Source organism: Pseudophryne corroboree, chromosome 6, assembly GCF_028390025.1.
Source record: "Pseudophryne corroboree isolate aPseCor3 chromosome 6, aPseCor3.hap2, whole genome shotgun sequence".
Taxonomy (NCBI): Eukaryota; Metazoa; Chordata; class Amphibia; order Anura; family Myobatrachidae; genus Pseudophryne; species Pseudophryne corroboree.
In genome coordinates this window covers 765,909,876-765,922,769 of record NC_086449.1, presented here as the reverse complement: position 1 = coordinate 765,922,769, position 12,894 = coordinate 765,909,876, and the positions used below count along the sequence as shown (strand labels likewise).

The window sequence follows — 12,894 nt, the reverse complement described above, 5'->3', positions numbered from 1 at the left end:
GCGAACCTGGAAGAAGGGGACTTTATGGTATCCTTGGACATCAAGGATGCGTATCTCCACGTTCCAATTACCCCTCACACCAGGGGTACCTCAGGTTCGTTGTACAAAACTGTCACTATCAGTTTCAGACGCTGCCGTTTGGTTTGTCCACGGCACCTCGGGTCTTTACAAAGGTAATGGCCGAGATAATATTTCTTCTTCGAAGAAAAGGCGTATTAATTATCCCATACTTGGACGATCTCCTAATAAGGGCAAGGTCCAGAGAACAGCTAGAGATGGGTTTAGCACTATCTCAAGAGGTGCTAAAGCAGCACGGATGGATTCTGAATATTCCAAAATCCCAATTAATGCCGACAACTCGTCTGCTGTTCCTGGGGATGATTCTGGACACAGTTCAGAAAAGGTTTTTCTTCCCGAAGAAAAAGCCAAGGAGTTATCTGACCTGGTCAGGAACCTCCTAAAACCAGGAAAGGTGTCTGTACATCAATGCACAAGAGTCCTGGGAAAAAATGGTAGCTTCTTACGAAGCAATCCCTTTCGGCAGATTCCATGCAAAGGGATCTGTTGGACAAATGGTCAGGGTCGCATCTTCAGATGCACCTGCGGATAACCCTGTCGCCGAGGACAAGGGTATCCCTTCTGTGGTGGTTGCAGGAGGCTCATCTATTGGAGGGCCGCAGATTCGGCATGCAGGATTGGATCCTGGTGACCACGGGTGCCAGCCAGAGAGGCTGGGGAGCAGTCACACAGGGAAGAAATTTCCAGGGAGTGTGGTCGAGCCTGAAAAAGTCTCTTCACATAAGCATTCTGGAACTAAGAGCAATCTACAATGCTCTAAGCCAGGCGGAACCTCTGCTTCAAGGAAGACCGGTGTTGATCCAGTCGGACAACATCACGGCAGTCGCCCATGTAAACAGACAGGGCGGCACAAGAAGCAGGAGGGCAATGGCAGAAGCTGCCAGGATCCTTCGCTGGGCGGAGAATCACGTGATAGCACTGTCAGCAGTATTCATCCCGGGCGTGGACAACTGGGAAGCAGACTTCCTCAGCAGACACGACCTTCACCCGGGAGAGTGGAGACTTCATCCAGAAGTTTTCCACATGCTATTAAACCGTTGGGTAAAACCAATGGTGGACATGATGGCGTCTCGCCTCAACAAAACACTGGACAGGTATTGCGCCAGGTCAAGAGATCCGCAGGCAATAGCTGTGGACGCGCTGGTAACACCTTGGGTGTACCAGTCGGTATATGTGTTTCCTCCTCTGCCTCTCATACCAAAGGTATTGAGGATTATACGGCAAAGTGGAGTAAGACTAGTGGCTCCGGATTGGCCAAGAAGGACTTGGTACCCGGAACTTCAAGAGATGGTCACGGACGATCCGTGGCCTCTACTTCTGAGAAGGGACCTGCTTCAGCAGGGTACTTGTCTTTTTCAAGACTTACCGCGGCTGCGTTTGACGGCATGGCGTTTGCATGCCAGATCCTAAAAGGAAAAGGCATTCCAGAAGAAGTCATTCCTATCTTGATAAAGGCAAGGAAGGAAGTCACCGCGAAGCATTATCGCCGTATTTGGCGAAAATATGTTGCGTGGTGCGAGCAGCGGAGTGCTCCGATGGAGGAATTTCAACTGGGTCGTTTTCCTACATTTCCTGCAATCAGGATTGTCTATGGGTCTCAAATTGGGATCTATTAAGGTTCAAATTTCGGCCCTATCAATATTCTTCCAAAAAGATTTGGCCTCAGTCCCTGAGGTCCAGATTTTTATCAAAGGAGTACTGCATATACAGCCTCCTGTGGTGCCTAAGGTGGCACCGTGGGATCTAAATGTAGTTTTAGATTTCCTCAAATCAAATTGGTTTGAACCACTAAAGAAGGTGGATTTGAAATATCTCACATGGAAAGTGACTATGTTACTGGCCCTGGCTTCGGCCGGGAGAGTATCTGAACTGGCGGCTTTGTTTTATAAAAGCCCTTATTTAATTTTCCATTCGACATAGGGCAGAGCTGCGGACGCGTCCGCATTTTCTCCCTAAGGTGGTATCAGCGTTTCACCTGAACCAGCCTATTGTAGTGCCTGCGGCTACAGACGACTTGAAGGACTCCAAGTTGTTGGACGTTGTCAGAGCCTTAAAAATATACATTTAAAGGAAGGCTGGAGTCAGAAAATCTGACTCGCTGTTTATACTGTATGCACCCAACAAGTTGGGTGCACCTGCTTCTAAGCAGTCGATTGCTCGTTGGATTTGTAACAAAATTCAACTTGTACATTCTGTGGCAGGCCTGCCACAGCCTAAATCTGTTAAGGCCCATTCCGCAAGGAAGGTGGGCTCATCTTGGGCGGCTGCCCGAGGGGTCTCGGCATTACTACTCTGCCGAGCAGCTACGTGGTCAGGGGAGAACACGTTTGTAAATTTTTACAAATTTGATACCCTGGCAAAGGAGGACCTGGAGTTCTCTCATTCGGTGCTGCAGAGTCATCCGCACTCTCCCGCCCGTTTGGAAACTTTGGTATAATCCCCATGGTCCTTTCAGGAACCCCAGCATCCACTTAGGACGATAGAGAAAATAAGAATTTACTTACCGATAATTCTATTTCTCGGAGTCCGTAGTGGATGCTGGGCGCCCATCCCAAGTGCGGATTATCTGCAATACTTGTACATAGTTATTGTTAACTAATTCGGGTTATTGTTTAGGAAGCCATCTTTCAGAGGCTCCTCTGTTATCATACTGTTAACTGGGTTTAGATCACAAGTTGTACGGTGTGATTGGTGTGGCTGGTATGAGTCTTACCCGGGATTCAAAATCCTCCCTTATTGTGTACGCTCGTCCGGGCACAGTACCTAACTGGAGTCTGGAGGAGGGTCATAGGGGGAGGAGCCAGTGCACACCACCTGACCTGTAAAAGCTTTACTTTTGTGCCCTGTCTCCTGCGGAGCCGCTATTCCCATGGTCCTTTCAGGAACCCCAGCATCCACTACGGACTCCGAGAAATAGAATTATCGGTAAGTAAATTCTTATTTTTAGAGTGCCCAGTCTCCTGCGGAGCCCGTCTATTCCCCATGGTCCTTACGGAGTACCCAGCATCCACTACGGACTACGAGAAATAGAATTACCGGTGAGTAAATTCTTATTTTTTTGTGTGATTTTGTTGTCGGCACATTCAACTATTTAAATAACAAAGTATTTAATAAGAATATTTCATTCATTCAGATCTAGGATGTGGTGTTTTAGTGTTCCCTTTATTTTTTTGAGCAGTGTATGTGTGTGTGTATGTATATATGTATGTATATATGTGTGTGTATATATATATATATATATATATATATATATATATATATATATAATATAATATATTAGATTATTATTTTTTTTTAATTATTGGATAAGAAGATTAATGCCCAGACTTGCGCTGGCTGTAAACTAAAGAACACCTCATAAACCTCACTATTGGTGAAGGGTGCATGTCTCTGGTTGCTAATACTTTGTTGAAAGCTGTATCATCAGGAGTGTTTTTCATTTCTGGATTTTGGACTGAAGTCCATCGGGCCCCAATACAGTTCTGATTTTACCCCTGATGAAGTTATTCTGACAAAACGCGTTGGATGTTTTTTTTTTTTCTTCATCTACTGTACCCTTCCACCTTGGAAGCGTCAAGTCGTTTAGTACTGGTCAAGTTTAAGTTTTACTCTAAACTGGAACCAGTTTGTTTACTCTGTATACATTGTTCTTGTATGTGAATTTTGTTTACACCTTTTAGGCTGAATTTATTTTATACCTATGCATTTTATTTGTGACTTTTTGACGCCTGTGATACGAATGTGTGCTTCTCTCAATATATGCCTGTTTTGCTTTAAGATGGCACACCACTATCCTGGAGATATTGAGGACTTTGTTACTGTTGATGACTGTGGCGATGAAGAGGCAGAGCAAGAAAACGAAGCTGTCGCACAACAGGAATCAGAAAGCGCTGACTCTCCTATGACTCCTGAAAGTGAATGTGCCGCTGAAACAGAGTGCCCCAAAGATATTGGGCCCTTTAACCCCAATATTTCTTTTGGTAAGCTTTGTTTTATGTCTGCTCAGAGGACCGAGTCAAGTGCAGGAGGCCTCCACAGTCCTCTGGCTTGAAGGGAGTGCCATAAGTGTATACCCGCACACCCCTCAGGCAGCCTCAAACTAATACATACAGTGTGCACTCCCCACATCTCAGCTAGCTCCTGTGGAAGAGGCAGCCTCTTTTTAAATCTTGGAAGGCCAATGTGAAACTGCATTATCCAGAGAGCAGCTTCACTTTGATTCAAAAAGGGGCTGCCTCTTCCATGGGAGCTGGCTGATATGTGGGGAGGAGACTAGCAGTGACCGCCTGCGCTCCTTTATGGGGAGGGCTTAGCCTGCATGTGGTTAGTGTATCATAGCATAGAGTTGAACGGAATGTAAACTTGGAGGCTGGTGGTCAAGTGGATTTAATATTTGTAACCTGTTACGGAGATCTGAGAATTCCAGGATAGCCATTTATAAAATACATGATCTTTTAAAGTTTTAGAGCATTCTCTGTTTGTAATTGTTATCCAAGCTCAAGTGTACCTGTGGTCTGCACGTGATGGAAGCAGCCATTTTGTGAGAGTTTGGGGCAGAGGAATTAAGCCTGGAGAAGTAATAAAGAAGTGATCAGTGGAGGGTGATAAGGCACCAGCCAGTCAGCTCCTAACTGGCATTTTTTTAACCAAGCCTGTGACTTGACAGTTGAGAGCGGATTGGTTGGTGCTTTGTCACCTTACACTTATCACTTCTTTATCACTTCTCCAGGCTTAATTCATCTGCCGCTTGGTCTCTAACCAGTGATGTTGGCATGAACACGAAGCTTCCGCAATGTTTGGTTAACACTTTAATGATTTCTCATTTGAAGTGGCTGATTCATACATTGCCAAATTTTTGGCTGCAGAAAAAATGTAATACGTTTTTCTTTTCAGGAGTGGACTATGTGGTTCCTGGTTTCTATTGCACGCTCTGTACCTTATTCTACACGTGTGAAGATGTGGCAAAAGTTACACATTGCAGCAAGATGTCGCACTATAAGAAACTGAAGGTGAGTTGAATAATTTATATAGCGCTCTTCATCCACGTTGGACTTGAGGCGTTTAACAAAGTGAGAACATACAGTTTAGAATACGGCTGGCCTAAGTGGTCGTTATGCTAAACCTTGCCCTGTTACTTACAGCACACAAGTGTTATGTCCTATGCTTCCTGAAAAGCTTTATATACAGTATGGGATTGTTTATTGCCTTCTGTAAAAGAATATTGGTTGTTAGCAAAGATTATCAGCAGCTCTATATAGAGGCAATAGCTTCAATCCCAAATTTACCCCAAACATCAGCAAATCAAGGGAACAAATTCTGGATAAAGGCTCATCTGATCGATCCCGAGCCGTCTATTTATTCAACAGTACGTCAGTAAATTTTGAAGGATAAAGATTTTCTTGCTATACTTAACATGGTTACTGTGCTGTGGGGGGGTGTATTAGTTCCGTTTTCTCTTATGTCCTAGAGGATGCTGGGGTCCATATTAGTACCACGGGTTATAGGCGGGTCCACCAGGAGCCATGGGCATTTTAAGAGTTTAATAGTGTGGGCTGGCTCCTCCCTCTATACCCCTCCTACCAGACTCAGTTTAGAAAATGTGCCCGGAGGAGCTGATCACAGCTAGGGGAGCTCTACAGAGCTTTCTTAGAATAATTTTTTTTAATTTTTAGCTGCTGGCAACGGCCTCCCTGCATCGTGGGACTGGGGGGGGAGCTCTCCCTGGCAGCATGCCGCCACCCCCTTACAGAGCCAGAAGATCTGTGGCGAGTGAGTCGTCATCGGCCCCCTGGCAAGCGGGGAGCCGATGTGAAGATGGCGGCAACAGGGTAGGGAGCGCAGTTCTAACTGCGCTCCAGGGCTCATCGCTAAATAGTGCGGCGCTGTGAGGGGTGCTCTGAGACGGCGCCTACACCCTATACTGACCACAAAGCCTGTCGGGGTCCCTGGATCTCAGCCAGCAGTAAAATCCTCAGTCCAGTATAATCTTCAAGAGCGGGAAGACGGCACCATTACGGGGGCGTAGCCTCTTATAGCTGTTTCAGCGCCATTTTCCTGCCTGCAGCTGCCTGTGAAGAGCAGTCCCTCCAGGGCAACTCCAGCTATCTGTACGGTACCAGGGGGTTGTAGTAGGGGGAGAGGCTGTATATAGACTGTCACTTATTAATGGGCACAGTCGGCGCTGGTTAAGGGTCCCCTTATACCTGTAAAGCGCTGTGTGTGGGTTGGCTCTAATCTGTGTCTCTCTGCCATTCTTTGGGGGGGGGGGGACTGTCTGCCCTGTACCCTGTGTGTATGTGGGGTGTGAAAGCAATCATTTCTAGAGACGGTCTCATATGCTGCAGGGGATATATCTTCTCAGGAAGATCCCATTCCATGTTATCAGGATTGCACTGTTGTAGCGCAGATCCCAGCTAGGGGACCGGAGTGGTTTGCCTTTATTAAGGGGTTTATTTCTCAGATTTCGGAGATGGTTGCAGAGACTGAGAATGCAACTCTGGTATTGCAATCCTCCTATGGCAGTATGGTCTGGTTCTATTCCCTCGGGGCCCCCTGCGGTACACTCTTAAAAACGTGGTCTTGCCCAAATTACGTAAGATGACACAGATACCGATTCTGACACGACATACGGTGATGGGGATGTGTTGAGAGGGACGGCATCACTTGCTAAGGGGGTGCAGTTGATTGAGGCCATGCGAGATGTGTTGAATATTGCAGACACAACTCCTGAGCAGGTTGAGGAGGCTTACTTCACAGACAGAAAGAAAGCCTCGCTAACCTTCCCTGCATCTAAGGAGTTAAATGCCATCTTTGAAAAATCCTGGGAAAACCCGGAAAAAAAATTCCAGATCCCTAAAAGGGTTCTGGTTGCTTTTCCCTTCCCGGAAGAGGACAGGAAAAATGGGAGACCCCGCCTATTGATGCGTCTGTCTCCAGGCTGTCAAAGCAGGTGGTCTTATCTGTCCCGGGATCTACCGCATTGAAAGACCTGGCGGATAGCAAGGTTGATGCTACTCTCAAATCCATTTACATGGCTTCAGGGGCGATACTGTGGCCTACTATTGCCTGTGCATGGATTTTAAAAGCAATTGCAAAGTGGTCAAGCACTCTGCAGGAGGACTTGACTACGATGGATTAAGGTGACGTTGATTTGTTTTGACGTAACATATAGGATTCTGCGGGGTTTCTGGTAGAATCCATGTAGGATCTGGGTTCCATGGCTGCGGGGATCTCCTCCATGTCCGTCTCGGCTCGCAGGGGTCTCTGGTCTGCTAACGTGGAATCCAGGAAGAGTGTGGAGAACCTACCCTACACAGGGAAGGCTCTTTTTGGGGAGGCGCTGGATGCGTGGATTGCCACGGCTACCGCAGGTAAGTCTCCTTTTCTTCCCTCAGCTGCATTGGCTACGAAGAAATCTTTTTCTCCCAACACTTCAGTCCTTTCGGCCCGCTAGGACTAGAAAGAACAAGCCCTCTCACACCTTTAGAGGTGGTCGTGCCAAATCCAAAAAAAGCCTGCTTCTGGTGTCTCAAAGTCCTCAGCATGACAGTGGACTGCACGGCCTGGAGGACTGTCAGATGGGAGCGAGACTCCGGCATTTCTGGTTGTTGTCTGGCCTGGATTCCTGTGTACAGGATATTGTGTCCAAAACTCTTCCACCTCACCGATTCTTCAAATCAGGCTTGCCAGCTTTGCCGGCGGACAGAGCTATTCTACTGGACGCTATCCGAAAATGCAAACTGTCGGAGGTCATTGTTCCAGTTCCTCCACCTCAATTAAACAAGGGTTACTATTCCAACCTTTTTGTGGTACCGAAGCCGGATGGTTTGGTCAGGCCAATTCTGAACTTGAAATCGTTAAACCCTTATCTTGGAGTTCAAATTCAAAATAGTCAGAGCGGTAATCTCAGGACTGGCGGAGGGGAAGTTCCTGGTGTCCCTGGACATCAACAATGCATACCTCCCACATTCCGATTTGGTCACCGCAGCAGGCTTATCTCAGGTTTGCACAGTTAGACGATCACTATCGGTTTCAAGCACTGCCATTCGGTCTCTCCACGGCACCGAGGGTCTTCACCAAGGTGGTGGCGGAGATGATGGTTCTCCTCCGCAAGCAGGGGGTGAACATAATTCCATATCTGGACGACCTACTGATCAAGGCATCGTCCAAGGAGAAGTTAAGGTCCATTGCTATCACGACGCAGCTGCTCAGGAAACACGGTTGGATCCTGAACCTTCCAAAGTCTCATCTGTCTTTCCTGGGGATGATCCTCGACATGGAGGTGGAGAGGGTGTTTCTACCGGTGGAGAAAGCGTTGGTGATACAATCAATGGTCTGGGGTGTCTTGAAGCCTGCCCGGGTATCTGTTCATCAGTGCATCCGCCTATTAGGGAAGATGGTTGCGTTCTACGTGGCTCTGCAGTACAGAATATTTCATGCTCAGTCCTTTCAACTGGATCTCCTGGACCAGTGGTCGGGATCTCGCCTACACATGCACCAGAGGATACGTCTGTCGCCGAAAGAGTATTTCACTCCTCTAGTGGCTGCAACTGCCTCACCTTCTGGAGGGCTGAAGGTACGGGGTTTAGGACTGGATCCTTCTAACCACAGATGCAAGTCTCAGAGATTGGGGAGCAGTCACCCAAGGGGAAACCTTCCAAGGAAGGTGGTCAAGTTAGGAATACCTTCTTCCAATAAATATCCTGGAGCTAAGAGCCGTATACAATGGCCTTCAAGCAGCACACCTTCTGCAGGATCGGGCTGTTCAGGTGCAGTCGGACGACGTGACCACAGTGGCCTACATAAACCCCAAGGCGGAACGAAGAGCAGGGCTTCAATGTCAGAGGTGACAAGAATCCTCCTCTGGGCAGAAAGGCACGCAGTGGCGTTGTCGGCAATCTTCATTCCGGGAGTGGACAACTGGGAAGCGGACTTCCTCAGCAGACACGATCTCCATCCAGGAGAGTGGGGCCTCCACCCGGAGGTGTTCGAGGAGGTAACCGGTTGGTGGGGGGTTCCTCACATAGACATGATGGCCTCCCGCCTCAACAAGAAGCTGCGGAGGTACTGTTCCAGGTCGAGAGACCCACAACCAGTGGCGGTGGATGCACTGGTAACACCATGGGTGTTCCAGTCAGTGTATGTGTTCTCTCCACTTCCTCTCATTCCAAGAGTTCTACAGCTTGTAAAAAGAACAAAGGTTCTGGCAATCCTCATTGCTCCGGACTGGCCAAGGAGGGCTTGGTACGTGGATCTGCTGGATCTACTGCTGGAAGATCCAAGGCCTCTTCAGGAGGAGCTTCTACTACAGGGGCCGTTCGCTTATCAAGACTTACCATGGCTACGTTTGACGGCATGGCGGTTGAGCGCCAGATCTTAGCTCGGAAGGGTATTCCGAGCGCAGTTATTCCTACCCTGATACAGGCTAGGAAGGGAGTGATGTCTGTACATTACCATTGCATTTGGAGAAGGTATGTGTCTTGGTGTGAATTCAAGAAGTTTCCTGCGGTGGAGTTTCAACTTGGACGGTTTCTCCTATTCCTGCAAGCAGGTGTGGATATGGGCCTGAGATTGGGATCCTGCAAGGTCCAGAAATAATTGGCTGCCCTCCCTGAGGTTCATAACTTTTTGAAAGGGGTTCTGCACATCCAGCCTCCCTTTGTGGCGCTGACTTCACCCTGGGATCTTGACGTGGTGTTGCATTTCCTGCAATTGGATCGGTTTGAGCCTCTACAGGAGGCTGAAGTCAAATTTCTCACGTGGAAGGCTGTCACTTTGTTGACCTTAGCTTCCGCATGACATGTGTGGGAATTGGGGGCTTTGTCCTGTAAAAGTCCCTATCTGGTCTTCCATGAAGATAGGGCGGAACTCAGGACTCGTCAACAGTTCCTCCCTAAGGTTGTGTCGGCTTTTCATATCAACCAACCTATTGTGGTGCCAATGGCTACTGACTCCTCAATTGCTTCAAAGGCCTTGGATGTTGTGAGGGCTTTGAAGATCTATGTGAAGAGGACTCATTGTCACAGAAAATCGGACTCTGTTTGTCCTGTATGATCCCAAGAAAATTGGGTGTCCTGCTTCTAAGCAGACTATTTCTCGCTGGATCAGGTTCACCATTCAGCATGCATATTCTACTGCAGGATTGCCGTGTCCAAAACCTTTTAAGGCTGACTCTACTCGTAAAGTGGGTTCTTCCTGGGCGGCTGCCCAGGGTGTCTCGGCTTTGCCGAGCGGCTACTTGGTCTGGGTCGAACACGTTTGCTAAGTTTTACAAGTTCGATACTTTGGCCTCCTGAGGACCTCAAGTTTGGTCAAGCAGTTCTGCAGGAGCCTGTGCGCTCTCCCTCCCGTTCTGGGAGCTTTGGTACATCCCCATGGTACGAATATGGACCCCAGCATCCTCTAGAACGTAAGAGAAAATAGGATTTTAATTACCTACCGGTAAATCCTTTTCTCGTAGTCCGTAGAGGCTGCTGGGTGTCTGCCCAGCGCTTCTTTATCCTGCAGTGGTTATTTGGTTCAGTACTGCCTGGTTCCTAGGTAAGTTCTGCGTTCTTTACTGTTTCAGTACTGTTTCAGCTGTTGAGTTTTCCGGCCTGTTGGCCGGATTTGCCTTGTTGTGTGAGCTGGTATAAAACTCGCCACTATCTGTATTTCCTTTTCTCGAAGTATGTCGTCTCCTCGGGCACTGTTTCTACTTTGGTAGGAGGAGCAAGCCCACACTTATTAAACTCTTAAAGTGCCAATGGCTCCTGGTGGACCAGTCTATACCACATGCTACTAATATGGACCCCAGCATCCTCTGCGGCTTACGAGAAAAGGATTTACCTGTAGGTAATTAAAATCCAATTTTTTCGACCAGTCGGAAAAACTGCACTTTTCGCCCGGTTTTTAGGTCGAATTTACATTTGACTTATTCAATGCTCGTGCCATTTTTTTGACTGGTCGTAAAATGCGGCATGGCCGAAAACCATGTAGATAGGCGAATTCGCTGCCGACCCACATTTTTTGGCGAATTCGCGGCATTCTTGCCTGTTTTTGGGTCCGTTTTCGCCCATGCTAATTTGAAGAAGAAAAAAGTGAAAAGGCATGGGCGAAAATAGATTCGTAAACACCTGCAATTGAATACATTGTGACGAATTAGTGCCAATTTTTCAGCTAGCCGAAAAATCCGGCACTTATTGAATACCCCCCTATTTCACTCCTAAAAAAAAAAGAAAAACAAAGTATCCACCAATTTGGAGGTTAAAATAGGAACAGGACTATTGAGTGTTTTGCGGTAAGCCTATCATGATATAAATTGAGGAAAGAGGCTTATGTATAGAAATTCATTTTTTATATATACATGTATTTTTATTAGTCATGCAATTTCCTTTTTAAACTTGTGTAGGATTCCATATATTACAGGTATTTTTAATCTCTTCCATCTGGTGATATATTGTCAATTATTTCCACAAAAGTGCTGCTTCATTGTTTTATTTGTATTTAAAAATGTGTTGTGGGTGGTTTTTTTTTTTTTTTTCTAGTTTTTGACTCTGTCCGTTCATTTCCTCTCCACAGAAAGCTATGAATACGATACCAGAGGTTCCTGAGAATAAAAACTAAGCTTCGAAAAGGATGTTTTTGTTTCACTCTATTTTTTATTTTATTTTGCATCATAGAAGACTATGCTAAATGTTACTGTGTTTTTAAATTCAGCTAAAGTTTAAAGTGTGTTTTATTCTTTTGTTTTGTTATAAAAAGACCAATAGAACTGTTTCATATTTTCAAATAAATGCTACAAGTTCCTCATTTGTCACGTGAAAGCCAAGAGCCAACTCTTAAACGTACCAATAATCTCCTCCTGTGATGATAAACTTTTGTTTCGACTTCTTCAAGTCATCCCCACCCAGACACTACTTCTCCACTTTGGGACCTGAAGTAAATATATGTTTACACCATGGAGGTGGCCATTTTGTGTTCTTCCAATATTCCAGTGAAGTCAGAGACCTCGCTGAAGTATGGACAGTACTCCTGAGGCCCTAATCCTAGTGCTTTATCTAGACCAGTGGTTCCCGACCTCTGTCCTCAAGTACCCCAACAGTTCATGTTTTCCAGGACACCTAGCAATTGAACAGCTGTACTCTTTACTCACTGACACATTTTAAAAGACCCACACGTGGAGCAAATTATTTCACTTGCACTCCTGAGGAGACCTCTAAGCAGTGTTGCTGACTGTGGGACCCTAGTAAAGAAGTGTTTACCTCTTCTGTGATCATGCCATGGGCTTCCCAGGAAAGTCTACAGAAATTTGCTTATTCTTTATGTACTTAGAGCAGTTTCTAAATAAATATTTTTTTTTCTTGAAAACCTAAACCCACCTCATTATTGGCTCCATATATTTATAGATTATGAATTTCTGTTGCTTTCCCGAGTCTCTGTAAAAGTCTTCATAGCTTTTGCTTGTTTAGCTTTAAAATTTAAATTTTCGGACAAAATTACAGAATCCATGAAAAGTCACAGATCTCTGTGTTCTCGCAGCCGTGTTCAGGGATGAAATGGATGATTATCTGGGATTTGGTTTTGCCTGCTTAAGGCAGGTGGAACAAAAATCCACGTTCAGTGCCAGCTGCGGTGATTATTGGACAGCCCTAGGGTTAATTAGCCATAGTACATTATCATGACTGACTGAATATACCCTTGAGTGTGTTTCTCTTGGAATAATGGGATACTTGTATATTCTCTTGATGTCTCTCATCCCAATGATTGTTTATTTCTAAGATACCAGATATTTACTTTTTCTTTTTCATCCACTAGGGGTCACTGGAGTACTTGGTA

At 46.2% G+C, this 12,894-nt stretch overlaps 1 protein-coding gene across 5 annotated transcripts in view; it reads left to right on the top strand.

Moving 5' to 3' along the window:
• Window positions 1–12,432, top strand: part of LOC134933418 (matrin-3-like) — a 274,209-nt gene extending 261,777 nt beyond the window's left edge. For all 5 annotated transcript variants that reach the window (XM_063928615.1, XM_063928614.1, XM_063928613.1 and 2 more), the window contains 3 exons: window positions 3,857–4,058; window positions 4,972–5,087; window positions 11,638–12,432. In XM_063928615.1, the coding sequence (XP_063784685.1) occupies window positions 3,857–4,058; window positions 4,972–5,087; window positions 11,638–11,682 (363 nt within the window). In that variant the 3' untranslated portion in view covers window positions 11,683–12,432. The remainder of the gene's footprint in view (window positions 1–3,856; window positions 4,059–4,971; window positions 5,088–11,637) is intronic.
• Window positions 12,433–12,894: the final 462 nt, after the last annotated feature.